Source organism: Salvelinus sp. IW2-2015, linkage group LG18 (assembly GCF_002910315.2).
Source record: "Salvelinus sp. IW2-2015 linkage group LG18, ASM291031v2, whole genome shotgun sequence".
Taxonomy (NCBI): domain Eukaryota; kingdom Metazoa; phylum Chordata; class Actinopteri; order Salmoniformes; family Salmonidae; genus Salvelinus; species Salvelinus sp. IW2-2015.
In genome coordinates, this window is record NC_036858.1 from 19,067,544 (window position 1) to 19,094,376 (window position 26,833).

The 26,833-nt window shown below is 40.9% G+C and overlaps 2 protein-coding genes and 2 pseudogenes across 4 annotated transcripts; 2 read left to right on the plus strand and 2 right to left on the minus strand.

Moving 5' to 3' along the window:
* The first annotated feature begins 8,585 nt into the window (after positions 1-8,585).
* Positions 8,586-12,327, plus strand: LOC111978148 (translational activator of cytochrome c oxidase 1). Of its 3 annotated transcripts, none has more exons than XM_024008029.1 (6): positions 8,586-8,671; positions 9,111-9,409; positions 9,535-9,644; positions 10,874-11,007; positions 11,162-11,324; positions 11,658-12,327. In XM_024008029.1, exons 2-6 carry the CDS (start codon positions 9,115-9,117, stop codon positions 11,865-11,867), a joined length of 912 nt encoding a protein of 303 aa, XP_023863797.1. In that variant the 5' UTR covers positions 8,586-8,671; positions 9,111-9,114; the 3' UTR covers positions 11,868-12,327. The 3 variants fall into 3 exon arrangements, with proteins under 3 accessions (XP_023863797.1, XP_023863798.1, XP_070304468.1); XM_024008030.1 differs by lacking the exon at positions 8,586-8,671 and adding an exon at positions 8,678-8,816; XM_070448367.1 differs by lacking the exon at positions 8,586-8,671 and adding an exon at positions 8,932-8,951.
* A 257-nt stretch (positions 12,328-12,584) lies between these two features.
* Positions 12,585-15,720, minus strand: marc1 (mitochondrial amidoxime reducing component 1). Its single transcript, XM_024008028.2, has 2 exons — positions 15,385-15,720; positions 12,585-13,727 (listed from the first exon to the last, which is right to left on the minus strand). The coding sequence occupies exons 1-2, from the start codon at positions 15,636-15,638 to the stop codon at positions 12,989-12,991; spliced, it is 993 nt and encodes a 330-aa protein (XP_023863796.1). The 5' UTR covers positions 15,639-15,720; the 3' UTR covers positions 12,585-12,988.
* A 3,119-nt stretch (positions 15,721-18,839) lies between these two features.
* On the plus strand, positions 18,840-21,239 carry LOC139029196 (translational activator of cytochrome c oxidase 1-like; annotated as a pseudogene).
* A 136-nt stretch (positions 21,240-21,375) lies between these two features.
* LOC111978149 (mitochondrial amidoxime-reducing component 1-like) lies at positions 21,376-24,608 on the minus strand (annotated as a pseudogene).
* Between the last annotated feature and the right edge of the window lie 2,225 nt (positions 24,609-26,833).

Consider the following 26,833-nt stretch of genomic DNA (forward strand, 5'->3'; position numbering starts at 1 on the left):
ATTTTCAGGTTGGCTGAGCAGTGTACAGCTGGCTGTATGTCTGCCTCAGGTCGACACTGATCGACTTCAGGAGATGAAGAGATGATGGAGCATAGATTAGTGGTACAGACACCAATTACAGGAGGGGATAGAGGTCAGGGATGAGAGGTAATTGCAGAGCTTTGTGGTTATGATTCTGACGTAAGCCAGACTTCAGGAGCTTTGGGCATATAGATGGCTATCTCTAAAAGGCTTTTGTGATGGGGGAACACCAGCTGTCTTAACAAGTCAAAACAAGAAAATAAGATCAATGACTCRTTAAGAACAGTTGCATGGGTTCTGTTAGGAAATGTTGTGTTGAATTGATGGATCACTCATAACAGCGATATTGACTATTCACAATGACATAGGCACTACGATAAGCACAGACACTATGGCATAAGCACTGTGCAAAAGCACAAGAACTGTTTATACCCCCAGTCGGTATTAGATAGAACGTCCACTTTGGGAGAAAACCAATGACTGTATATATGAATGGACAAAGCCATCGATCCCGTGACACTTTTCATTCCTATGTGAAGATATAGCGCATTGAAAGCCAAATGCAGTTGGTTAAGATGGCGTCTCATGGAGACATAACATGCGCAGTTTGAGCTACTCCAGGAAGTGACTTTGCAGGCTAGCTCAGTGCTGCTCCCTCTCAAGTTGAGGACCGACTGGGGTACGGCAGGTACCATTAGCATTACTTCTTCTGTGTATGATTTTAATATAATCGGTTCAAGGACATACAGTACATGCAATTATTGGTACCATGAGTGTCTTTTWWTTTTTTTTWATGAAGATKGACATTTTTCCATTCACTATGATGTGGGATCCTGTTTTCTTTTAACAATGCCTGCAGGGATTAACAATAGCAGGACCTAACCAAGATGRCGGACTGAACACAGCGGTGCAGATCGTATCGAGATAAAAAACATAACATTCAATATCTGTAAGATAGAGTAAATATTAGCACTTCACATAATCGTGGGTAATAACCTTCAATCTGGATAACAACACAAAACAMATCATTAAGCTAGAGAAATGTATCGACAAATAATACGAAAACAGCAACACCCAAAMATKACGGAGAGTAAACAAGGAGAACCAATCTCCAAAAGAAAACGTGACTCCTTGACGGACACAGACGATTTATGCTTTTCACCACCGGGAATGGTAAGGGTGGAAACGGATCTGTTAAAATCGATAAATGACAAACTGGGCATACTTGAWTTAGTCAGTAAAGATATAAAGGAGTTGAAAGCGAGCCTCAAGATGAGTGACGAAAAAGCTGCGACAATGGAGAAAAAAAAGAGCTAAAAGGAACAGCCAATAAGATTGAAACGGATGTTAATGAACTTAAAAAGGAGAAYAATTTTCTGAGAGAAGCCTTACTTGACATATAGACTAGATCTATGAGAGAAAATTGGGTATTTACCGGTATCCAAGAAAAAGAAGGACAAGTTCCTGAAAGTGTGGTGAAGGTATTCTTTCTTACAGTGCTTCAGATCCYACACGAAGCTGTCGACAAAATCCAACTCGGATGTGTACACCGTTTCGRACAGAGAGGACAGAGGTATGAGAGCCCAATCATTGCCAAATTTGCTTTCTTTAAAGATAAAATAATGGTTAAAAGCCTGGGTAAAAGACTCGCTGGCACAAAATTAGGCACAAATGATCAGTTCCCGAAGGAAATTGCAGAACGGCACAAAGTTCTGTGCCCAATCTTCAAGGAGAATAGATTAAAAGGGAAACGTGTAGCTCTCGTAGTCGAAAAACTGTATATAGATAACCAAATGTTCCGAGACACAAAGACTACTTTATAGCTATTCTAAATATTACAACGTTCCCATAGAGGAATCAAATAATGGAACACCCAATACTAGCCATGGTAGGGATTGTAATAAAGAAAATAGAAAAGCAATAAAATACAACAATTGTTAAAGAAATAAACTCCAACTACACTATACCATTCTAAATAGGGAGTGTTGGAAAATAATTAGCATTAGACTTTCCATGTATAGTATTTTATAAATTGATAAGACAGCATTAGAAGAAAGGATCATTTGTGAAATAATACATCTTCAAATATAAGGAATTGGAACACAAAAGTACTCAATCAACACGGTAGAGATAAAAAAAAACAGCAAACAGAGGACATAGAAGGCACAGTACATGGGTGTGTGTGGATTTATTGTGATGGAAGGTGGCGTGTGTGCTTTTGTGTTTGGAAAAGTGTGGAGTTAAGTGAGTGAAAAAGGAACAAGGTTGCAAATCCCAGAGCMYATGTGTATTTGYGAGCAGGGGTTGTGAGAGAGAGATTTCAATTTTGTGCAGGTATGGKATATACATTTTAARAYAAATTAKAAATATAGTTGATTTATTTATTGTGCTATCATGATGGAACAGTCCCCAACCATTGACACCCACCTGAGCGACCTACACACTAAGGAGAAGCCCTTATCTGTGCAGTGGTTCCTCCTTTAAAGTTGCGAACTAACGCCATGGGACTCAGAAGTAATTTGTGGTTGAGTACGGTACCCTGCATCACCACTTCATTGCTCCAGACCAGCRCAAGGGGGAGCTAGAGCACTGATTATGCTTTTGGGTCCTAYTGTGTCTCTGAATKGGCGACACAAACCTAAATAGAAACTGATAATTGTGCACAACTTCAGTATTACTCAGTGTAACAACAGTTTTCKTAAGGTTTTTATTATTTTATTTTGCTAGGATTATTTTGCTCTTACTGTAGTACTGTAGGCCACTCCTGACCGGTTGCATTGTACAGTGCCTGAGTGGCGCAATGGTCTAAGACACTGCATAGCAGTGCAAGCTGTGTTGCTACAGATGCTGGTTCAATACCTATGCTGGCCTCAACTGGGACACCCGTGAGATGATTGTAGGTTTTTGTTTTTTCTCCCTCTAAAAACAGAAATAAATAATTCTACATAACAAACTGGCTTTATTTACAAATTAGTAACAATGTCTCACCCAATGTTCAGAATGGCCTTTTTCTTGCTCATTTTACATTATTTCAAAACAAAATCATCTCCAAAATATTTAAGGGCATTGCACTAATAATGGCGCTGACTGGGAAACGTTCCCGCTGTCTTAGTGCCAGTCTGCCGGTTCAGCCTAAATTGAATTTGATAAAGCTAACACAAACGTGCCATTGGAACACAGGAGTGATGGTTGCTGATAATGGGCCTCTGAACGTGGCCTGCTGCCTGGCTTGCTGCTATTCCAGTTTCAGCTTTCTGCCTGCGGTTATGGAACCCTACCTGTCCAGACCTGCTGTTTTCACTCTTAATGATCGGCTATGAAAAGCCAACTGATATTTATTCCTGATTATTATTTGACCATGCTTGTCATTTATGAACATTTTGAAAATCTTGGCTCTCTCTAATTCTCTCTTTCTTTCTCTCTCTCGGAGGACCTGAGCCCTAGACCATACGTCAGGACTACAGGCATGATGACTCCTTGCTGTCCCAGTCCACCTGGCCTTGCTGCTATTCCAGTTTCAACTGTTCTGCTGCGGTTATGGAACCGCCACCTGTCCCAGACCTGCTTATTTCAACTCTTAATGATCGGCTATGAAAAGCCAACTGAAAATTATTCATGATTATTATTTGACCATGCTTGTCACTTATGAAGTTTTTGAACATCTTGGCATAGTTCTGTTATAATCTCCACCCCGGCACAGCCAGAAGAGGACTGGCCACCCCTCATAGCCTGGTTCCTCTCTAGGTTTCTTCCTAGGTTTTGGCCTTTCTAGGGAGTTTTTCCTAGCCACCGTGCTTCTACACCTGCATTGCTTGCTGTTTGGGGTTTTAGGCTGGGTTTCTGTACAGCACTTTGAGATATCAGCTGATGTACGAAGGGCTATAAAAATAAACTTGATTTGATTTGATGATTTTGAACGCCTATGTAGATATTCCATAAAAATCAGCCGTTTCCAGCACAACAGATTTACAACATTCAACTACACTGTATTTCGGATCAATTTGATGTTAATTTAATGGACAAAAACAAGACATTTCTAAGTGACACCAAACTTTTGAATGGTATTGTATATTTACAAAACAATAAATGGGATTAAAAATATGCAAACAATTACATATGGAAGCTACAAACTATCTGCAATATTAAAGCGTGTTTGCACCCTAAAATAAAATAACAATGCCTGCAGTAAAAGCGTTCGGCCTTGTACTTCCGTGGCTTCAATGAGAGCAGACATTTCCCATGGGGAAAACAACCTGTGGTTACCTTGGTTACTCCATCAGCTCAAAGCAAAAAACTTGACCTTTTTCAAACACMATTTYCTTGWYGTCTGCTTGTTTTAGTCAAATTAATTTAAGAAAAGTACAATGTCTAAAGATTACTTTTCAACATTGCTAACTCCCCAGCRTTCTCGCTACTTAGAAACTCTTAATATTGTAGGGCTACCCTGTCCCTGATKAACCATTTTCATGACGGCGCTAGCCCCGTGAATGAGTGCTAGGTAGCTACCGACCACAACATTAGCAATCTAGCCAAGGCCAACAACACAAGCAAACGGACTATACAGCTTCAAGTAGTGAATGTCTTACTTGTGATTATATGTTTTMCACACACATAGCTATGTGTACTTTCCCACTCTCCCTCAATGAATAGCCTGAAGCCACAGGGCTCTCCTTGCAGGAGAAGAAATTKGTTATTTTTTATAATGGGGGTCAATAGAGAAGACCGTTTTTTTCCCGGCAAGGTGTGGGTGGTTTAGGGGAATTCCTTCTTATTAYGTGAATATCGACAGGGGAGTATAAGCACAAACACTATGACATAAGCACTGTGTAAAAACACAGGCACTATAATATAAGCATTATGCAGTGCCTTCAGAAAGAGTTCACACCCCTTGACTTTTTCCACATTTTGTTGCGTTACAGCCTGGATATAAAATGTATTAAATTGAAATGTTCTGTTACTGATCTACACACAATACCCCATAATGTGACGCATTACTCAACCTTCGCATCTCCCGASCCCGTTGGGGAGTTGCAGCGATGAGACAAGATCATAATTGGATYGCAATTGGWTATCAYGAAATTGGGGAGAAAARRGAGGYACAGAAAATATRTATTAGAGCTAAGCACAGGCAAAATCCTAGAGGRAAACCTGGTTCAGTCTGCTTTCCAACAGACACTTGGAGATAAATGCACCTTTCTGCAAGWCAATAACCTAAAACACAAGGCCAAATATACACTGGAGTTTCTTACCAAGACGATATTGAATGTTCCTGAGTGGCCTAATTAAAGTTTTGACATAAATGAGCTTGAAAATCTATGGCAAGACGTGAACATAGCTGTCTAGCATTGATCAACAACCAACTTGACAGAGCTTGAAGAATTGTTTAAAGAATAATGGCCAAATATTGTACAATCCAGGTGTGGAAAGCTCTTAGAGACTTACCCAAAAAGACTCACAGCTGTAATCAGTGCCAAAGGTGATTCTAACATGTATTGACTCAGGGGGTTGAATACTTTTCTAATCAGGATATATTAGTGTTTTATTTTCCAWAAAKGCTTAAAAAAKATTATATWTTTTCTTCCACTTTCAAATGACAGATTACTGTGTGTTGATCGTTGACAAAAATGACAATTAAATCCATTTTAATCTCACTTTGTAACCCAACATAATTTGGAAAAATTCTAGGGKTGTGAATAATTTCTGACAACACTGTATAAGAACAGACACTATATAAGATGAACACTGTGTATAAGCACAGGCATCATTATTTTATACTTGTTTATGTATCATGACTGTGACTTTAAAACAATGATTGGCAATGGACTAGCCTTGTGGCCAAATGCTAACATACTGTAGCAATTTAGCTAATTGTAAGATACTGGAAATCCAGCCATTTCATTGTTATTCAAAATCCTTATAGTTCTGTTCCAAGCCCCGATTTACACAGTTAGCCATGTAAATCATGTTGGATAAAGAAATATTAGCAATGTAAAGAGTAGAAACTCAAGAGTGAATGCTGCACTTCAGGGATTTTTGGTCTGATTATGAAAAGTTATTTGCCATACACACACCTTTCCTTACGGTCATCTGTGTGAAAATACACACTTCACTACAAATCTGTGTTTAGGCTTAGCACATAAAAGAGCTGCAGCACTCTGTTTGCATGGATAACTAACTAGTAAGTCAATTGACTATTCATGTTTGCATGGATAACTACTCAATTGACTATTTATTTTAATAGCAATCCACATAAATTATGTGAGTTATTGATTTTGTCTTATTGATGACTGGCTTCCCAGAACATATGACATACTCAGAAGATTAATTGCCTCAGCAACAGTATTACACATCAAAATTAATGCACTTATTATTTTGTATGTAATTTAAATTTGGTCATTTACATTTTAGTCATTTAGCAGACGCTCTTATCCRGAGCGTAAATTTTCATACTGGTCTGCCGTGGGAATCRAACCCACAACCCTGGCKTTGCAAGCACCATGCTCTACCAACTGAGCCACACAGGTCATGAAATGCAATGTAGCTACTTACCATTTTATGGCATTCAAACATGGTGTGAAATATGCATGATATTTTCTGTCATAGTTGTGAATGGAAGAGGTAGGGTGAAAACTTGAAAAGTCCTTTCATAAGAAATTTGTCAAAAGTGGAACAGCAGCAACGTGTAGCCTATTGCATAATACAGTATGATCACTGACTACATTGTTTCAACAATGAGCTACTTCTCAATTATACAGTGGCAGCTATCTGAATATTTGTAAAAGCATATCCAACATAATTCTATCTCCATCTCATGTGTGTTGTAGATAATCAGTTAAAATCACACATGATCAGTGTCTTACAAGAGAAAACCAAATTAGGCCTAATAAACTTACTATTAATAAATATGTATTTCATTACTTGGAAACATTTATAAGCATTTGATAATGTGAGCATGTGGTAATATATAAAGCATTTATAACGTCTTACTCATATTATAAAGGGTTACCGAAATACATTGAATGCTTTCTTAAAAATTGCTAATACATGAATGAATGAATGGATCAATCAATTAAATTAATCAATACAAATGATTAAGCAGTTACATGGATAGGATACTTACCACTGCACTGACATTCATCAATACGCAGCAGAGAACAATTCTGATTCTCCCCACGGACACCATGACTTCCTTTTGACCTTCAACCTGAACCAAAACTTTTAATCACCAAGACACCTCCTGCTCACAACTCCTCTCTAGGGTGCAGAGAAGGGAAACGTCCCCCGAAACATGTAGAGTGGTGGTCCTCGAGGCTGTGTCCCATTGCCGCTCCTATTACCTTGGTGCCTGCACACGTCTCACTGACAGTGATGATGATGTCGTAACTTTGTTTCACAAGAGGCTAAACGCTTAGGTAGGAGGTGATCCTGATAATACTTCTCATGAATGGCACCCCATGAACCATGGCATTGTTGGATGGGAAGTTATTCAATCAACACGTCCAGCTTCTCCCGCACAGCTGAGAGTGACAATAGAATCAGTTGTGGAAGTTAAGTAAAGGATTCTCTATAACCACTGGTAGTCTTCCAATGCGCGCTCTCGTCTCTTTTTTCAATCTTCTGTATGTAGTGCTTCTCTTGTGAACAATGAGCATTGGTAAGGTCAGGTCCCAGTGACTAGGTATGGAATTCCTCATGTATCTCAGGGATGAGTACCTCTACCATGTTCCTTTGTGTGAGCATGATGTTAGTTAGTAAGGGGAGGAGGGAAGAGTAGGAGAGCTGCTCATCTACTGCAGCTCCTTCCATTGTTGACTGTGGGAATGGGCTGTCCTCTTGGCGTTCCACCTCAGTTAACTCTTTGCTGCCTGGTGCAGCCAACAATCCCCATCATGAATCTCTCTCTGTGTTTCTCTCACCCTCCACACCTCCTTTTCTGCTGTGTAGACTACTCTCCCTATCTGCCTCTCCAGGTGACTCAGTATCTCAGGTCTATTCTCGCAGTATCTATTTTTTTCTCCTTCTCTAAAAATGCTCTGTTCAATAGGCCATAATTATCTTTTAGAATGTATATCATCAGAAATGCCATAGTCCATCAAAGACGGGGGGCACACACAAAAAWCATACACCATGGAGCAAATGCATCCCATTACATTTTCACATGCTTAAAACAACAATGTCATTCAATGAGAACAATGTATTAACTCTAAAAAAGATTTGAAGTCATACAAATAATTAGCTTATAAAGTCCTCTACAACAAAAACATTAACAAAGAAAATGGTCCTTGTTTTTTTATATCATTCAAAATATATGTATTTAATGGAAATGAAATCTTAGAAACTGGCTTTAACATGATTATAACAAAACAACGTGCATTACTTTACCTCCAATTGTATCACGAAGACATTTTGAGAGGCTATAAGAAATGTTGGCTTGGTTTTTTTACAACCAAAAGACACACTTTAAATAATGTCTATACAAATGCTGACGATAACATTTACTGTTGGAAATATTGTCTGTCGCCCTCTTGTGGTAACAGTAAATCTTTAAATGGCGGACTTTTATTTTGAAAGGTCCGCTWCTTTCGTCACTAGACAACCCGGAAGCGTCAATTTGACCTCAAAGGACACCAACACTTACTCTTTATAAAGTGTACGTTTACGGAAAATGTGATACATTCAATAATTCATACGTTTTCCATTAGGAACAGGCATTATAGCTAGTAAGATAGCAGACCTACTGTTATGTGGTCTTCTTAGCAGCAAGTAGTAACGTCAGCTAGCTAAGCTTATCAAATGTAGGTACTTTTTTACGTGGTCTTCTTAGCAGCAATAGTAACGTTAGCTAGCTAAGCTTATAAAATGTAGGTACTTTTTTTATGTGGTCTTAGCAGCAAGTAGTAACGTTAGCTAGCTAGCTAAGCTTATCAAATGTCGTTTTTTTTTGTTTTACATAAAAGCGAGGCAACTGTCATAAGCCATTTTTACATTTGCACATACGTCCACGTGTTTCTTCTGGTTCTCGCATGTATACCAAACATATAATACTGTTTGTCAATGCAATGCCCTTACATTTTCCTTTTCTGACTCAGAGCAATGGGATGGCGAGTGGTGTTGAGGGGTTTCATGCCTCTGTGTTTACGTCGACTTGCCTACTTGACCACCAACAATTACATGGGYGCAAGGATTCGTCCAGCCCGCACAGACCTGACGGTGACATGTCGCTACCCTCTTTGGACAACCCATCCTGTAAGAACACTACATCTGTGCCCTAACTTGTGTGCTGGTCATAATAAGTGGTCAAAGGTGAAAAATATAAAAGGACCCAAAGATGCAGCCCGRAGTCGAATGTTCATGAAGTTTGGGATGATGATAAGAATTGCAGTCAAAGGTAAGTGTGACTGACAACTTGTTTGCTCCAATTCAATGCACTACATGTGAGCATTATGAGGAATGCTTTGACTGGTGCTGCATCAACCATTCCTGTGATTTGCTTGTTAATTCTGTTTTCTACAGAAGGGAGATCTAGTAATCCAGAATTCAATCTAGCATTGGCGAATGTAGTGGAGCAATGCCGAGGCAAGAACATGCCCAAAGCRTCCATAGAAGCTGCCATCAAGGGAGCGGTAAGTTGACTGACTGATCAAAGTGAAATGTTTTTGTAACACTTATAACACTCGGATATAATGCATTATGATACARTTACACTGAACAAAAATATAAATGCAACAATTTCAAAGATTTTACTGCGTTAATATAAGGAAATCGGTCAATTTAAATAAATTCATTAGGGCCTAATCTATGGATTTCACATGAATGGGAATAAAGATATGCATCTTTTGGTCACAGATACTTAAAAAAAAAAAAAGTAGGGGCGTGGACAGAAAACCAGTCAGTATCTGGTGTGACCACCATTTGCCTCAAGCAGCGCGACATTTCCTTCGCATCGAGTTGATCAGGCTGTTGATTGTGGCCAGTGGAATGTTGTCCCACTCCTCTTCAATGGTTGTGCGAAGTTGCTGGATATTGGCGGGAACTACCCCACCTCCACCATGGGGGACTCTGTTCACATCAGCAAACCGCTTGCCCACACGACAACATACACGCTGACGTCGTTGAGATCTCGGGATTCATCCGTGAAGAGCACACTTCTCCAACGTGCCAGTGGCCATCAAAGGTGAGCATTTGCCCACTGAAGACGGTTAAGACGCCAAACTGCAGTCAGGTCAAGACCCTGGTGTGTCTAAAGATTTCTTACAGTTTGTGCAGAAATTCTTCAGTTGTACAAATCCACAGTTTCATTAGCTGTCCGGGTGGCTGGTCTCAGACGATCCCACAGGTGATGAAGTTGGATGTGGAGGTTCTGGGCTGGCATGGTTACACGTGGTCTGCGGTTGAGGCCAGTTGAACGTACTGCCAAATTCTCTAAATTGACGTTGGAGGCAGCTTATGGTAGAGAAATAAACATTCAATTTTCTTGCAACAGCTCTTGTGAACATTCCTGCAGTCAGCATGCCAATTGCATGCTACCTCAACTTGAGACATCTGTGGCATTGTGTTGTGTGACAAAACTGCACATTTTAGAGTAGCCTTTAATTGTCCCCAGCACAATGTCCACCTGTGTAACGATCACTTCTTGATATGCCACACCTGTCAGGTGGATGAATTATCTTTGCAAAGGAGAAATGCTCACTAACAGGGATGTAAACAAATTTGTGCACAAAATTTGAGACAAATAAGCTTTTGTGCATATGGAACATTTCAGTGATTTTTAATTGATTTATTTCAGCTCATGAAACATTTGTGAAATCGAGTCAGACTCGAGTCCACACCTCTGCTTTTGTCCTCTTCTCAGGAAAAGTCCAAGGCAGGAACCCAGCACACATATGAAGCCAGGGGGCCTGGTGGCTGCATGCTGCTCATCGATATGCTAACTGACAACAACACCCGAAGTCACCAGGAACTCAAACATCTGCTCAACAAACACGGGTCNGGGGGGGGGGTTGTGATGGTAAATGTTTTAAGTGTTTCTTATGTTCAGTTTAGATAGTTTTCATTATGTTGTGAGTAATTGCATTATGTCAGAGAGCCAGAGTCTGTATGTTTACTGATCCATTGTTTATTTTTCTGTGTTTGTCCACAGGGCAGCGCTGTGCGACGGGGTGCGTCATAACTTCAGCAGGAAGGGGGTGGTGGTGGCGCAGGGGCAGGGTGTGTCGTCCGAGCGAGCTCTGGAACTGGCCATCGAGGCGGGGGCCGAGGACGTCCAAGAAACAGAGGATGAGGATGATAAGTCCCTCCTACAGGTGAGACGTGGTTAGGGTCAATACATGCAGGAGTGCACTGATTTGGCCCTCGAGGGCTGCAGACCTKCTGGACTATGGAAAAACCAGGGCTGTGTTCATTAGGCACCAAACATGAAAAAAATGATTGAAATAGGGTCTACCTGGATGATTTTTCCATTGCAAACCATTTTAGAACACCCTAATGAACACAACCCAGGGGTTTTCAAGTTAATGTATTGAACAAGGAAATATTGTGCCAGGGACAAATTCAAACCTGACCTCGAGGGTCTGAGTTGTACACCCTTGAACTAGTGTCCTATCCAGCATCAATACATTACTTTCTCTCTCTGTCAGTTTGTGTGTGACATGACAGAGCTGAAGAAGGTGCGGACCTCGCTGGAAGAACTGGGGGTGCGCACTGTGTCCGCTAGCCTGGAGTTTGTGTCCCACAAACCCACGCAGCTTCCACAAGCCCAGCTGGAGGCAGCCTTATCTCTGATAGAAGCCCTGAGCGACTGCCTAGACGTGGTGCGGGTCTGGGACAACATCCAGGCCCATGACTGACAGTCATTATGTACTATTGTCATATTACATATTATGGACATTTCACGTTAGGATATATTGCACGTTTGGAAATTTGAATTGAGCAGACAAATCTTAACACCAGATCTGCTCATCTATGGACTGTACAAAAGTCATGGTTGCAGTTATTTTAAGAAGACATTGCGTTTGTCAGTGCTAAGAAAAATGCATTTATCTGGAAACTCGGGAGCAAGAGAAGTTGGACAGGATTCAGACTTGAGATCTGTGTGTTTAACTCAAATGTTCACCCAAGTCTGAGTTGCAGGTGCTTATTTCAACTCTGAATCGTCCCGATTGTGACTAGCCAGACTGAGTCTGTGAGGTAAAAGGAGTTTGTGTCAGGAAACCATGTAACACTCGTGTACCTGCTTAAAGGATATCTTGGATATGAATGTAAAAACAACTATCATGTCCAAATAAAACTATTTAATTTCTGTGTAAACTGCTCAGAACTCTGGAAGGACTTGGCTACAATGTCACTGCATGAATGTGAAGTTATCAAACATGCATTATCTGATACTGTTTGTTTCAGCACTGTTGATATAGTAAATCATCGACACGTAATCATTTCAGCCTTTCTTGGAACAAATATGATGGGGAAACTATTCCTAAACAAAATGCATAAAGATCAACAATGTCAGTTTGGTTTATTGTTTTCCATGATAAACATTWCATCAGGAAGGAAAAGGCGCAACTCGCTCGCGATTCAAAACGTGGTACTTTATTTTTTCTAAATATTACAAATTGTGACGTTTTGCCAKTCAATGGCCTTCATCAGACTCATGATAAATGTTACAAGTCTTTGTGCTCATACAATATAGAACATAAAACCTACCTATAATGTTCTCAATCATAAAGGGTGCTGAATTGATTTCATATTTCTATTAACATTTAATATCAACATATCTGATCTGGCAAAAAATTGCTTATTTTAACCTTTACTTTATTTTGTGACAGGAAACGGTCTGACCTTTACAAAGCCTGCTCCCAGATATGTTTGTGCTTTTTCMCACTCCATTGATGTCCTTGTCAAGCCAAACAAGACAAGGAATTGTCATGATAACACAAACAGACTGGAACTCTGGCTAAGTCCTCCATCCATCTCAGTGGCTTATCTTGTACACCACATCTCCAACCTGCAGGATCCCAGTCTTGCTGACGGTGTACATCTGTCCAAACAGTGGCGATGTCTTATAGATGTGCTTCTCAGCTTCATCACACAGTCTGTAGTTTTTTAGCGTCTCCAGTGGCTGTTTCCTACTGATGACTCCTGTTTCAGGGTCGACCGTGGTGAAGATGCACCTTCCGCACGCCATCACGCGGTGCATCCGCACATCGCCAATCTGGATGTCTTCCCAAGAATCCTCATCAAAGGCTTCGCAACTGCTAACAATGATATTTGGTCGAAAGCGTGCAACTGTGACGTCATTCTCCAGCCTGCTGTTTAGATCCTTCACAGAGGCTTCAGACAGCAACATGATCGGACCACAATCAGGGTATGCCATTTTTTCCGTCTGAGGATAGAGAGACTCCATCTCTGCTGGCCTCCTGGGCTTCATGTGGGGCTCAAAGTGCACCAAGCGAAAGGTTTTTCCAGCAGCCAGGTAGCTGGTGAGCCAGTTAGACACTTCGTCGCCACAGTCCCTGCCTTGGATATCGCTGCTAAACACCCTGCAGTTGATGATGGGATTGTCAGSCTGCAGAACGGGGAACCTCAGCTGCTCCACGTCGGGTCCATTCAGACACATCTGTCCCCCGTCACTGGTCAACGCCACCAGCACCAGGCGAGGCTCTTGCCTCCCCGTCACCATGTGGCCATCCTCAGTGATCACCAGCCAGTGCCTGCATTAAAACACAAAGGGGGGAGAGGGGGCCAGCCATTATCACCTCGCTTCTGTAGCCTCAGTCAATAGGGGACTTTCTTTTCTATGCACACTCAGACTCACACACATACACGGACAGTCCAGCACACTACATAAGCTCACACACAAAACACACGTCAAATACACTGCTACTCTGTTTATTATATATCCTGATTGCCTAGTCACTTTTCTCCCTACCCACATGTAAATACTGTATTGCCTCAATTACCTCGTACCCCTGCACATTGACTCGGTACTAGTACTCCTTGTATATAGCCTTATTGTGTTACTATTTCCTTTTTTATTTAGCAAATATTTGTCTTTTTAATTCTGCATTGTTGGAAATGGGCTCGTAAGTATTTCACTGTAAAGTCTACACCTGTTGTATTCGGCGCATGTGAACAATAACATTTTATTTGACTTAACATTCTACAAAACACATGTTATACAAGAATTCGCTGCTATGCACGAGCTCAGTACGGTATTAAAACTCCAGTTTAGTTTCATTTCAAGACAACAGCAGTTACCTAGCCAAAGCCCTCGACTACAACCATCTTTACCTCTGCACTGTTTCGAGAAAAGTTACTGTTCCCTGTAGCTGCATCAATGCACTCTTCACATTGATTTATACACTAGATTACKTACGGAACGCTGTTTTGAAGCCACCGCGCCTCCATTTTGGCACTCCCCCACCATTGTAAAAAAGTTTTGGGGAAGCTAAAGAAATGCATTTATTAATGTCTACATTTGTTTTTGCCACATGTATTATATTACAGACACCATAATGCATACTCTTAAATTATATTATGGGAGCTAAACATAAAAATATATTTTTTAAATTAAAAACTATTTAAAGTATAATTTTTTWWAAGTATTAATGTTACTGTCCCTACAACAACAACAAATACTTAAATACATACAATTTCTCCTTGAAACATTTAAATGAAAAACTATGGAACTACATGTTGGGGTTTCAATTACTGTCACCCGGTGGACCATGTAGGCAGGTTTTGCAATGGGTGAACATTGATTCCATTCCTTTTGGAACCGGGCTGCCTCCCGGGAGTGAGCCAGGTGCCCCGTTCAAAACCCATGGCAAAGTGAGCTATAAACAATGTGAAGTAGGAGCAGGTAGAGTAATGAGTAGATTTATGTGTTTTCACATGGAAAAGTGATGCAGCCTTGTTGACAAAATGGCACAGATTACTGTTTGATTTGAGAAGGGCGCTCCTCCCTCCCCTCTTTTGTCYGATGACATAACAGGCCTTTTTTTAATTKAACCTTTRTTKAAAAAGTGCAAGGTGCCAATATATTTGACTGGATCTGTACATTGTTGAATGGTACCTCATCAGAATGACCACCACAACATTTCCATGGCATGTTCTGACCTTTTACTTAAGTGATTCACTTGAATAATTGATAAACATACTATTTGTTRTTGTTGTTGTTAGGGTTAGGCAACATGCAATTACTTCGATCAATAAATGTGAGAAAGGATGATGACAACATAAAATACAGTTGCTGTTGACATGGCTTATGTAACGTTTGGGACCAGTACAAGCAGTGCATTAGCGACTTGTAAAAAAAACGTATTGCAATAATATATTAGGAAAAAGTCCGAATAAAATGTTACTAACCTATCTCGAAGTTCACCGTACTTCAAACCGATCGGTTGACATTCTGCAAGGGCCACGGACACAGCTCTACCCGACTTCAGTGGGTGAATGAGTAGCTGTGACACAACTCCCACACGGTTAAGTTTATTCGGCCTTAGTAAAAACTTATATCCAAGTCCAAGTGCGACAACAGTAATACCACCACCTACAGCCCAGAGCTGCGCTTTCKTATATATAAATGTAAACGCATTTCTCAACACCTCTACTAAGTTCATCTTTGCGTTTAGAAGGCGCAACAGATATACATTGAACTTGGCAAAAATAACACCTCAGTAAAGGGGGCTGGTCTGTGATGACGTCGGAGAACGGCTTTTATTACCGCGTTCAAAACAACTCGGAAACTTGGAAATCGGAAATCTCAGACTTTTTACTTCAGTGCTTTCAAAACAACTGGGAACTCGGGGAAAAAAAGAGCTCCAACTGGGAAAAATCGATGTGAATAGTCATCCAACAAGGAATTCCAACCCGAGAACCTAGTTGTTTTGAACGCAGCATTAATGCTGTGTTCATGCGCTAGTTGGAACTAGGAAACTCTGAAATTGTCTGACTGATAACTGGTTGGAGCTATTTGAAGTCGGAAGTTTACATACACTTAGATTGGAGTCATTAAAAACTCGTTTTTCAACCACTCCACAAATTTCTGTTTAACAAACTTAGTTTTGGCAAGTCGGTTAGGACATCTACTTTGTGCATGAACAAGTCATTTTCCAACAATTGTTTAAGACAGATTATTTCACTTATAATTCACTGTTATTTATTTCTTTGTCATTTTTTATTATATTTTTGTATCTTTGTCTTTAACTCTGCATTGTTGGAAAATGACACAAAGTACTTTATTTGTTTGCTTCCTTTCAATGAGGGACATTATTTTGAAAGCAAAACAACACACACCACCACACACACACACACACACACACCACACCACACACCACACACACACACACACACCACCACACCACACACACACACACACACACACACACACACACACACACACACACACACATACAGAGGATGACAGTGGCCAGTGACCATAGCCAGTGCTATGGTCACTGGCCACTGTCATCCTCTGTATGTGTGTGTGTGTGTGTGTGTGTGTGTGTGTGTGGGTGTGTGTGTGTTGGTGTGTGTTGTGTGTGTGTGTGTGTGTGTGTGTGGTGTGTGTGTGTGTGTTGTGTGTGTGTGTGTGTGTGTGTGTGTGCGTGCGTGCGTGTGTGTTTTGCTTTCAAATTAATGTCCTCATTGAAAGTGTACATAAACATAAACATTGCTATAACACCAAAAGCATGCATAATAAGTATTTACAGTCAACAAAAATATTAACTGAATAATAAATAATATAAATAAATAAATTAGAAAACAATTATTTGTGTTGTTAGATGTGTGACTGTAAACCAATAAAGGCCATGTAGCTGACTGATATTATCTCATTGTAGAACAGGGCTAACATTTTCTAATATCTTTTTGTTAACTGTCCTTTAATGCACATTTTAGTTAATTGTCCCTTTAATTGCAGGCACCTCTGAGCCATAGAGATGTATAGAGATCACAACGTATCAGTCCACAATGGTGCTGCCTTTCGTAATATAGGCTTTTGGGTACCAGAGATCTCTGTACATCTCTATGCTCTGAGCAATCCAGCTATAATGCTTCATGGCAAAGCAATCGCTGAATGTCTTGAACATCGGTCTAAATACATAACTTTCATAGCTCTACAATAAAGAATGCAACCTACACACTTCCTTAAACCTAAAATAAGTAAAGAGGTAATTTTGTGTGGAAGTCAAACATTTTGTTTTACGTYGGAGGTAGACACATTGCATATGCTCAGAATGACAAATCGATCCCTTTACATAGCCATTCGCCCCTTTGTCTATAGGAGGGACGCATGCTGTTTAAATGGCCCAAATTTTAGAAGTGAACAGATTTTGACAATCACTAATGTCATGATGTTTGGTAAAGTAATAAAGGGGAAATATTTATATATGTGTGTGTGTGTGTGTGTGTGTGTGTGTGTGTGTGTGTGTGTGTGTGTGTGTGTGTGTGTGTGTGTGTGTGTGTTCATTAGGAACGGCATTATAGCTAGTAAAGATAGCAGACCTATGTTATGTGGTCTTCTTAGCGCAAAGTAGAACGTCAAGCTAGCTAAGCTTATCAAATGTAGGTACTTTTTTACGTGGGTCTTCTTAGCAGCAATAGTAACGTTAGCTAGCTAAGCTTATAAAATGTAGGTACTTTTTTATGTGTGTTTAGCAGCAAGTAGTAACGTTAGCTAGCAGCTAAGCTTATAAATGTCCGTTTTTTTTTGTTTACATAAAAGCGAGGCAACTGTCATGCCATTTTTACATTTGCACATACGTCCACGTGTTTCTTCTGGTTCTCGCATGTATACCAAACATATAATACTGTTTGTCAATGCAATGCCCTTACATTTTCCTTTTCTGACTCAAGAGCAATGGATGGGCGAGTGGTGTTTGAGGGGTTTTCATGCCTCTGTGTTTACGTCGACTTGCCTACTTGACCACCAACATTACATGGGTGCAAGGATCGTCCAGCCCGCACAGACCTGACGTTGACATTGTCGCTACCCTCTTTGGACAACCCATCCTGTAAGAGACACTACATCTGTGCCCTAAACTTGTGTGCTGGTCATAATAAGTGGTCAAAGGTGAAAAATATAAAAGGACCCAAAGATGCAGCCCGGGAGTCGAATGTTCATTGAAGTTTGGGATGATGATAAGAATTGCAGTCAAAGGTAAGTGTGACTGACAACTTGTTTGCTCCAATTCATGCACTACATGTGAGCATTATGAGGAATGCTTTGACTGGTGCTGCATCAACCATTCCTGTGATTTGCTTGTTAATTCTGTTTCTACAGAAGGGAGATCTAGTAATCCAGAATTCAATCTAGCATTGGCGAATGTAGTGGAGCAATGCCGAGGCAAGAACATGCCCAAAGGCGTCCATAGAAGCTGCCCATCAAGGGAGCGGTAAGTTGACTGACTGCATCAAAGTGAAATGTTTTTGTAACACTTATAACACTCGGATATAATGCATTATGATACAATTCACACTGAACAAAAAATAAATGCAACAATTTCAAAGATTTTACTGCGTTAATATAAGGAAATCGGTCACATTTAAATAAATTCATTAGGGCCTAATCTATGGATTTCACATGAATGGGAATAAAGATATGCATCTTTTGGTCACAGATACTTAAAAAAAAAAAGTAGGGGCGTGGACAGAAAACCAGTCAGTATCTGGTGTGACCACCATTTGCCTCAAGCAGCGCGACATTTCCTTCGCATCGAGTTGATCAGGCTGTTGATTGTGGCCAGTGGAATGTTGTCCCACTCCTCTTCAATGGTTGTGGCAAGTGTGCTGGATATTGGCGGGAACTACCCCACCTCACCATGGGGGACTCTGTTCACATCAGCAAACCGCTTGCCCACACGACAACATACACGCTGACGTCGGTTGAGATCTGCGATTCATCCGTGAAGAGCACACTTCTCCAACGTGCCAGTGGCCATCAAAGGTGAGCATTTGCCCACTGAAGACGGTTTAAGACGCCAAACTGCAGTCAGGTCAAGACCCTGGTGTGTCAAAAAGATTTCTTACAGTTTGTGCAGAAATTCTTCAGTTGTACAAATCCACAGTTTCATTAGCTGTCCGGGTGGCTGGTCTCAGACGATCCACAGGTGATGAAGGGATGTGGAGGTTCTGGGCTGGCATGGTTACACGTGGTCTGCGGTTGAGGCCAGTTGAACGTACTGCCAAATTCTCTAATTGACGTTGGAGGCAGCCTTATGGTAGAGAAATAAACATTCAATTTTCTTGCAACAGCTCTTGTGAACATTCCTGCAGTCAGCATGCCAATTGCATGCTACCTCAACTTGAGACATCTGTGGCTTGTGTTGTGTGACAAAACTGCACATTTTAGAGTAGCCTTTAATTGTCCCCAGCACAATGTCCACCTGTGTAACGATCACTTCTTGATATGCCACACCTGTCAGGTGGATGAATTATCTTTGCAAAGGAGAAATGCTCACTAACAGGGATGTAAACAAATTTGTGCACAAAATTTGAGACAAATAAGCTTTTGTGCATATGGAACATTTCAGTGATTTTTAATTGATTTATTTCAGCTCATGAAACATTTGTGAAATCGAGTCAGACTCGAGTCCACACCTCTGCTTTTGTCCTCTTCTCAGGAAAAGTCCAAGGCAGGAACCAGACACAATATGAACCCGGGGGCCTGGTGGCTGCATGCTGCTCATCGATATGCTAACTGACAACAACACCCGAAGTCACCAGGAACTCAAACATCTGCTCAACAAACACGGGTCAGATTGGGGGGGGGGGGGGGGGGGGGGGGGTTGTGATGGTAAGTTTTAAGTGTTTCTTATGTTCAGTTTAGATAGTTTTCATTATGTTGTGAGTAATTGCATTATGTCAGAGAGCCAGAGTCTGTATGTTTACTGGATCCATTGTTTATTTTTCTGTGTTTGTCCACAGGCAGCGCTGTGCGACGGGGTGCGTCATAACTTCAGCAGGAAGGGGGTGGTGGTGGGCGCGGGGCAGGGTGTGTCGTCCGAGCGAGCTCTGGAACTGGCCATGAGGCGGGGGCCGAGGACGTCCAAGAAACAGAGGATGAGGATGATAAGTCCCCTCCTACAGGTGAGACGTGGTTAGGGTCAATACATGCAGGAGTGCACTGATTTGGCCCTCGAGGGCTGCAGACCTTCTGGACTATGGAAAAACCAGGGCTGTGTCATTAGGCCACCAAACATGAAAAAAATGATTGAAATAGGGTCTACCTGGATGATTTTTCCATTGCAAACCATTTTATAACACCCTAGAAACCCCACCCAGGGGTTTTCACATCAATGTTAAACATGAGTTGAACAAGGAAATATTGTGCCAGGGACAAATTCAAACCTGACCTCGAGGGTCTGAGTTGTACACCCTTGAACTAGTGTCCTATCCAGCAGCATCAATACATTACTTTCTCTCTCTGTCAGTTTGTGTGTGACATGACAGAGCTGAAGAAGGTGCGGACCTCGCTGGAGAGAACTGGGGGTGCGCACTGTGTCCGCTAGCCTGGAGTTTGTGTCCCACAAACCCACCGCAGCTTCCCAAGCCCAGCTGGAGGCAGCCTTATCTCTGATAGAAGCCCTGAGCGACTGCCTAGACGTGGTGCGGGTCTGGGACAACATCCAGGCCCATGACTGACAGTCATTATGTACTATTGTCATATTACATATTATGGACATTTCACGTTAGGATATATTGCACGTTTGGAAATTTGAATTGAGCAGACAAAATCTTAACACCAGATCTGCTCATCTATGGACTGTACAAAAGTCATGGTTGCAGTTATTTTAAGAAGACATTGTCAGTGCTAAGAAAATGCATTTATCTGGAAACTCGGGAGCAAGAGAAGTTGGACAGGATTCAGACTTGAGATCTTTGTGTTTACACTCAAATTTTCACCCAAGTCTCCCAAGTCTGAGTTGCAGGTGCTTATTTCAACTCTGAATCGTCCCGATTGTGACTAGCCAGACTGAGTCTGTGAGGTAAAAGGAGTTTGTGTCAGGAAACCTCTTGTGTACCTGCTTAAAGGATATCTTGGATATGAATGTAAAAACAACTATCATGTCCAAATAAAACTATTTAATTCTGTGTAAACTGCTCAGAACTCTGGAAGGACTTGGCTACAATGTCACTGCATGAATGTGAAGTTATCAAACATGCATTATCTAATACTGTTTGTTTCAGCACTGTTGATATAGTAAATCATCAACACGTAATCATTTCAGCCTTTCTTGGAACAAATATGATGGGGAAACTATTCCTAAACAAAATGCATAACAGATCAACAATGTCAGTTTGGTTTATTGTTTTCCATGATAAACATTTCATCAGGAAGGAAAAGGCGCAACTCGCTCGCGATTAAAAACGTGGTACTTTATTTTCTAAATATTACAAATTGTGACGTTTTGCCATTCAATGGCTTCATCAGACTCATGATAAATGTTACAAGTCTTTGTGCTCATACAATATAGAACATAAAACCTACCTATAATGTTCTCAATCATAAAGGGTGCTGAATTGATTTCATATTTCTATTAGTAACATTTAATATAATCAACAATCTGCCAAAAAATTGCTTATTTTAACCTTTACTTTATTTGTGACAGGAAACGGTCTGACCTTTACAAAGCCTGCTCCCAGATATGTTTGTGCTTTTTCACACTCCATTGATGTCCTTGTCAAGCCAAACAAGACAAGGAATTGTCATGATAACACAAACAGACTGGAACTCTGGCTAAGTCCTCCATCCATCTCAGTGGCTTATCTTGTACACCCACATCTCCAACCTGCAGGATCCCCAGTTTGCTGACGGTGTACATCTGTCCAAACAGTGGCGATGTCTTATAGATGTGCTTCTCAGCTTCATCACACAGTCTGTAGTTTTTTTAGCGTCTCCAGTGGCTGTTTCCTACTGATGACTCCTGTTTCAGGGTCGACCGTGGGTGAAGATGCACCTTCCGCACGCCATCCGCGGTGCATCCGCACATCGCCAATCTGGATGTCTTCCAAGAATCCTCATCAAAGGCTTCGCAAACTGCTAACAATGATATTTGGGTCGAAAGCGTGCAACTGTGACGTCATTCTCCAGCCTGCTGTTTAGATCCTTCACAGAGGCTTCAGACAGCAACATGATCGGACCACAATCAGGGTATGCCATTTTTTTCCGTCTGAGGTAGAGAGACTCCATCTCTGCTGGCCTCCTGGGCTTCATGTGGGGCCTCAAGTGCACCAAGCGAAAGGTTTTTCCAGCAGCCAGGTAGCTGGTGAGCCAGTTAGACACTTCGTCGCCACAGTCCCTGCCTGGATATCGCTGCTAAACACCCTGCAGTTGATGATGGGATTGTCAGGCTGCAGAACGGGGAACCTCAGCTGCTCCACGTCGGGTCCATTCAGACACATCTGTCCCCCGTCACTGGTCAACGCCACCAGCACCAGGCGAGGCTCTTGCCTCCCCGTCACCATGTGGCCATCCTCAGTGATCACCAGCCAGTGCCTGCATTAAAACACAAAGGGGGAGACGGGGGCCAGCCATTATCACCTCGCTTCTGTAGCCTCAGTCAATAGGGGACTTTCTTTTCTATGCACACTCAGACTCACACACATACACGGACAGTCCAGCACACTACATAAGCTCACACACAACAAACACACGTCAAATACACTGCTACTCTGTTTATTATATATCCTGATTGCCTAGTCACTTTTCTCCCTACCCACATGTAAATACTGTATTGCCTCAATTACCTCGTACCCCTGCACATGACTCGGTACTAGTACTCCTTGTATATAGCCTTATTGTGTTACTATTTCCTTTTTTATTTAGCAAATATTTGGTCTTTTTAATTCTGCATTGTTGGAATGGGCTCGTAAGTATTTCACTGTAAAGTCTACACCTGTTGTATTCGGCGCATGTGAACAATAACATTTTATTTGACTTAACATTCTACAAAACACATGTTATACAAGAATTCGCTGCTATGCACGAGCTCAGTACGGTATAAAACTCCAGTTTAGTTTCATTTCAAGACAACAGCAGTTACCTAGCCAAAGCCCTCGACTACAACCATCTTTACCTCTGCACTGTTTCGAGAAAGTTACTGTTCCCTGTAGCTGCATCAATGCACTCTTCACATTGATTTATACACTAGATTACGTACGGAACGCTGTTTTGAAGCCACCGCGCCTCCATTTTGGCACTCCCCCACCATTGTAAAAAGTTTTGGGGAAGCTAAAGAAATGCATTATTAAATGTTACATTTGTTTTTGCCACATGTATTATATTACAGACACCATAAATGCATACTCTTAAATTATATTAGGGAGCTAAACAAAAAAATATATTTTTTAAATTAAAACTATTTAAGTATAATTTTTTTTAAGTATTAATGTTACTGTCCCTACAACAACAACAAATACTTAAATACATACAATTTCTCCTTGAAAAATTTAAATGAAAACTATGGAACTACATGTTGGGGTTTCAATTACTGTCACCCGGTGGACCATGTAGGCAGGTTTTGCAATGGGTGAACATTGATTCCATTCCTTTTGAACCGGGCTGCCTCCCGGGAGTGAGCCAGGTGCCCCGTTCAAAACCCATGGCAAAGTGAGCTTAAAACAATGTGAAGTAGGAGCAGGTAGAGTAATGAGTAGATTTATGTGTTTCACATGGAAAAGTGATGCAGCCTTGTTGACAAAATGGCACAGATTACTGTTTGATTTGAGAAGGGCGCTCCTCCCTCCCTCTTTTTTCCGATGATCAAACAGGCCTTTTTTTAATTTAACCTTTGTTTAAAAGTGCAAGGTGCCAATATATTTGACTGGATCTGTACATTGTTGAATGGTACCTCATCAGAAATGACCACCACAACATTTCCATGGCATGTTCTGACCTTTTACTTAAGTGATTCACTTGAATAATGATAAACATCATATTTGTTATTGTTTGTTGTTAGGGTTAGGCAACATGCAATTACTTCGATCAATAAATGTGAGAAAGGATGATGACAACAAAAATACAGTTGCTGTTGACATGGCTTATGTAACGTTTGGGACCAAGTACAAGCAGTGTATTAGCGACTTGTAAAAAAAACGTATTGCAATAATATATTAGGAAAAAGTCCGAATAAAATGTTACTAACCTTATCTCGAAGTTCACCGTACTTCAAACCGATCGGTTGACATTCTGCAAGGGCCACGGACACAGCTCTACCCGACTTCAGTGGGTGAATGAGTACTGTGACACAACTCCCACACGGTTAAGTTTATTCGGCCTTAGTAAACTTATATCCAGTCCAAGTGCGACAACAGTATACCACCACCTACAGCCCAGAGCTGCGCTTTCGTATATTATAATGTAAACGCATTTCTCAACACCTCTACTAAGTTCATCTTTGCGTTTAGAAGGCGCAACAGATATACATTGAACTTGGCAAAAATAACACCTCAGTAAAGGGGGCTGGTCTGTGATGACGTCGGAGAACGGCTTTTATTACCGCGTTCAAAACAACTCGGAAACTTGGAAATCGGAAATCTCAGACTTTTTACTTCAGTGCTTTCAAAACAACTGGGAACTCGGGGGAAAAAAAGAGCTCCAGCTGGGAAAAATCGATGTGAATAGTCATCCAACAAGGAATTCCAACCCGAGAACCTAGTTGTTTTGAACGCAGCATTAATGCTGTGTTCATGCGCTAGTTGGAACTAGGAAACTCTGAAATGTCTGACTTGATAACTGGTTGGAGCTATTTGAAGTCGTGAAGTTTACATACACTTAGATTGGAGTCATTAAAAACTCGTTTTTCCAACCACTCCACAAATTTCTTGTTAACAAACTATAGTTTTGGCAAGTCGGTTAGGACATCTACTTTGTGCATGACACAAGTCATTTTCCAACAATTGTTTACAGACAGATTATTTCACTTATAATTCACTGTCTATTTATTTCTTGTGACACAATTTTTTATTATATTTTTGTATCTTTGTCTTTAACTCTGCATTGTTGGAAAATGACACAGAAGTACTTTTATTTGTTTGCTTCACTTTCAATGAGGGACATTATTTTGAAAGCAAAACACACACGCACGCACACACAACCACACAACACACACACACACACACCACACACACACACACACACACACACACACACACACACACACACACACACACACACACACACCACACACACACAATACAGAGGATGACAGTGGCCAGTGCCATAGCCAGTGCCATGGTCACTGGCCACTGTCATCCTCTGTATGTGTGTGTGTGTGTGTGTGTGTGTGTGTGTGTGTTGTGTGTGTGTGTGTGTGTGTGTGTTGTGTGTGTGTGTGTGTGGTGTGTGTGTGTGTGTGTGTGTGTGTGTGGTGTGTGTGTGTGTGTGTGCGTGCGTGCGTGTGTGTTTTGCTTTCAAAATTAATGTCCTCATTGAAAGTGTACATAAACATAAACATTGCTATAACACCAAAAGCATGCATAATAAGTATTTACAGTCAACAAAATTATTAACTGAATAATAATAATATAAATAATAAATAATTAGAAAACAATTATTTGTGTTGTTAGATGTGACTGTAAACCAATAAAGGCCATGTTAGCTGACTGAATATATCTCATTGTAGAACAGGGCTAACATTTTTCTAATATCTTTTTGTTAACTGTCCTTTAATTGCACATTTTAGTTAATTGTCCCTTTAATTGCAGGCACTCTGAGCCATAGAGATGTATAGAGATCACAACGTATCAGTCCACAATGGTGCTGCCTTTCGTAATATAGGCTTTTGGGTACCAGAGATCTCTGTACATCTCTATGCTCTGAGCAATCCAGCTATAATGCTTCATGGCAAAGCAATCCGCTGAATGTCTTGAACAGTCGGGTCTAAATACATAACTTTCATAGCTCTACAATAAAGAATGCAACCTACCCACTTCCTTAAACTAAAATAAGTAAAGAGGTATTTTTGTGTGGAAGTCAAACATTTTGTTTTACGTCGGAGGTAGACACATTTGCATATGCTCAGATGACAAATCGATCCCTTTACATAGCCATTCGCCCTTTGTCTATAGGAGGGACGCATGCTGTTTAAATGGCCCAAATGTTGATTTTTAGAAGTGAACAGATTTTGACAATCACCAATGTCATGATGTTTGGTAAAGTAATAAAGGGGAAATTTTATGTGTGTGTGTGTGTGTGTGTGTGTGTGTGTGTGTGTGTGTGTGTGTGTGTGTTGTGTGGTGTGTGTGTGTGTGTGTGTGTGTGTGTGTGTGTGTGTGTACACCTGTCAAAAGTTTAGACACCTACTCGTTCAAGGGTTTTTTTTATTTTTACTATTTTTCTGGATTTTAAATAATTGTGAAGACACATCAAAACAATGAAATAACACATATGGAATCATATAGTAACCAAAAAGGTGTTAAACAAATCAAAATATATTTTAGGTTATCAAAGTAGTCACCCTTTGCCTTGATGACAGCTTTGCAAACTCTCTCAACCAGCTTCACAAGGTAGTCACCTGGAATGCTTTTCCAACAGTCTTGAAGGACGTCCCACATATGCTAGGCACTTGTTAGCTGCTTTTCCTTCACTCTGTGGTCCAACTCATCCAAAACCACCTCAATTGGGTTGAGGTCAGGTGATTTGTGGAGGCCAGGTCATCTGTATTCAGCACTCCATCACACTCCTTCTTGGTTAAATAACCCTTACAGAGCCTGGAGGTGTGTTTTGGGTCATTGTCCTGTTGAAAAACAAATGATAGTCCCACTTAGCGCAAACCAGATGCCTTCTCCTCCATGCTTCACGGTGGGAACACTA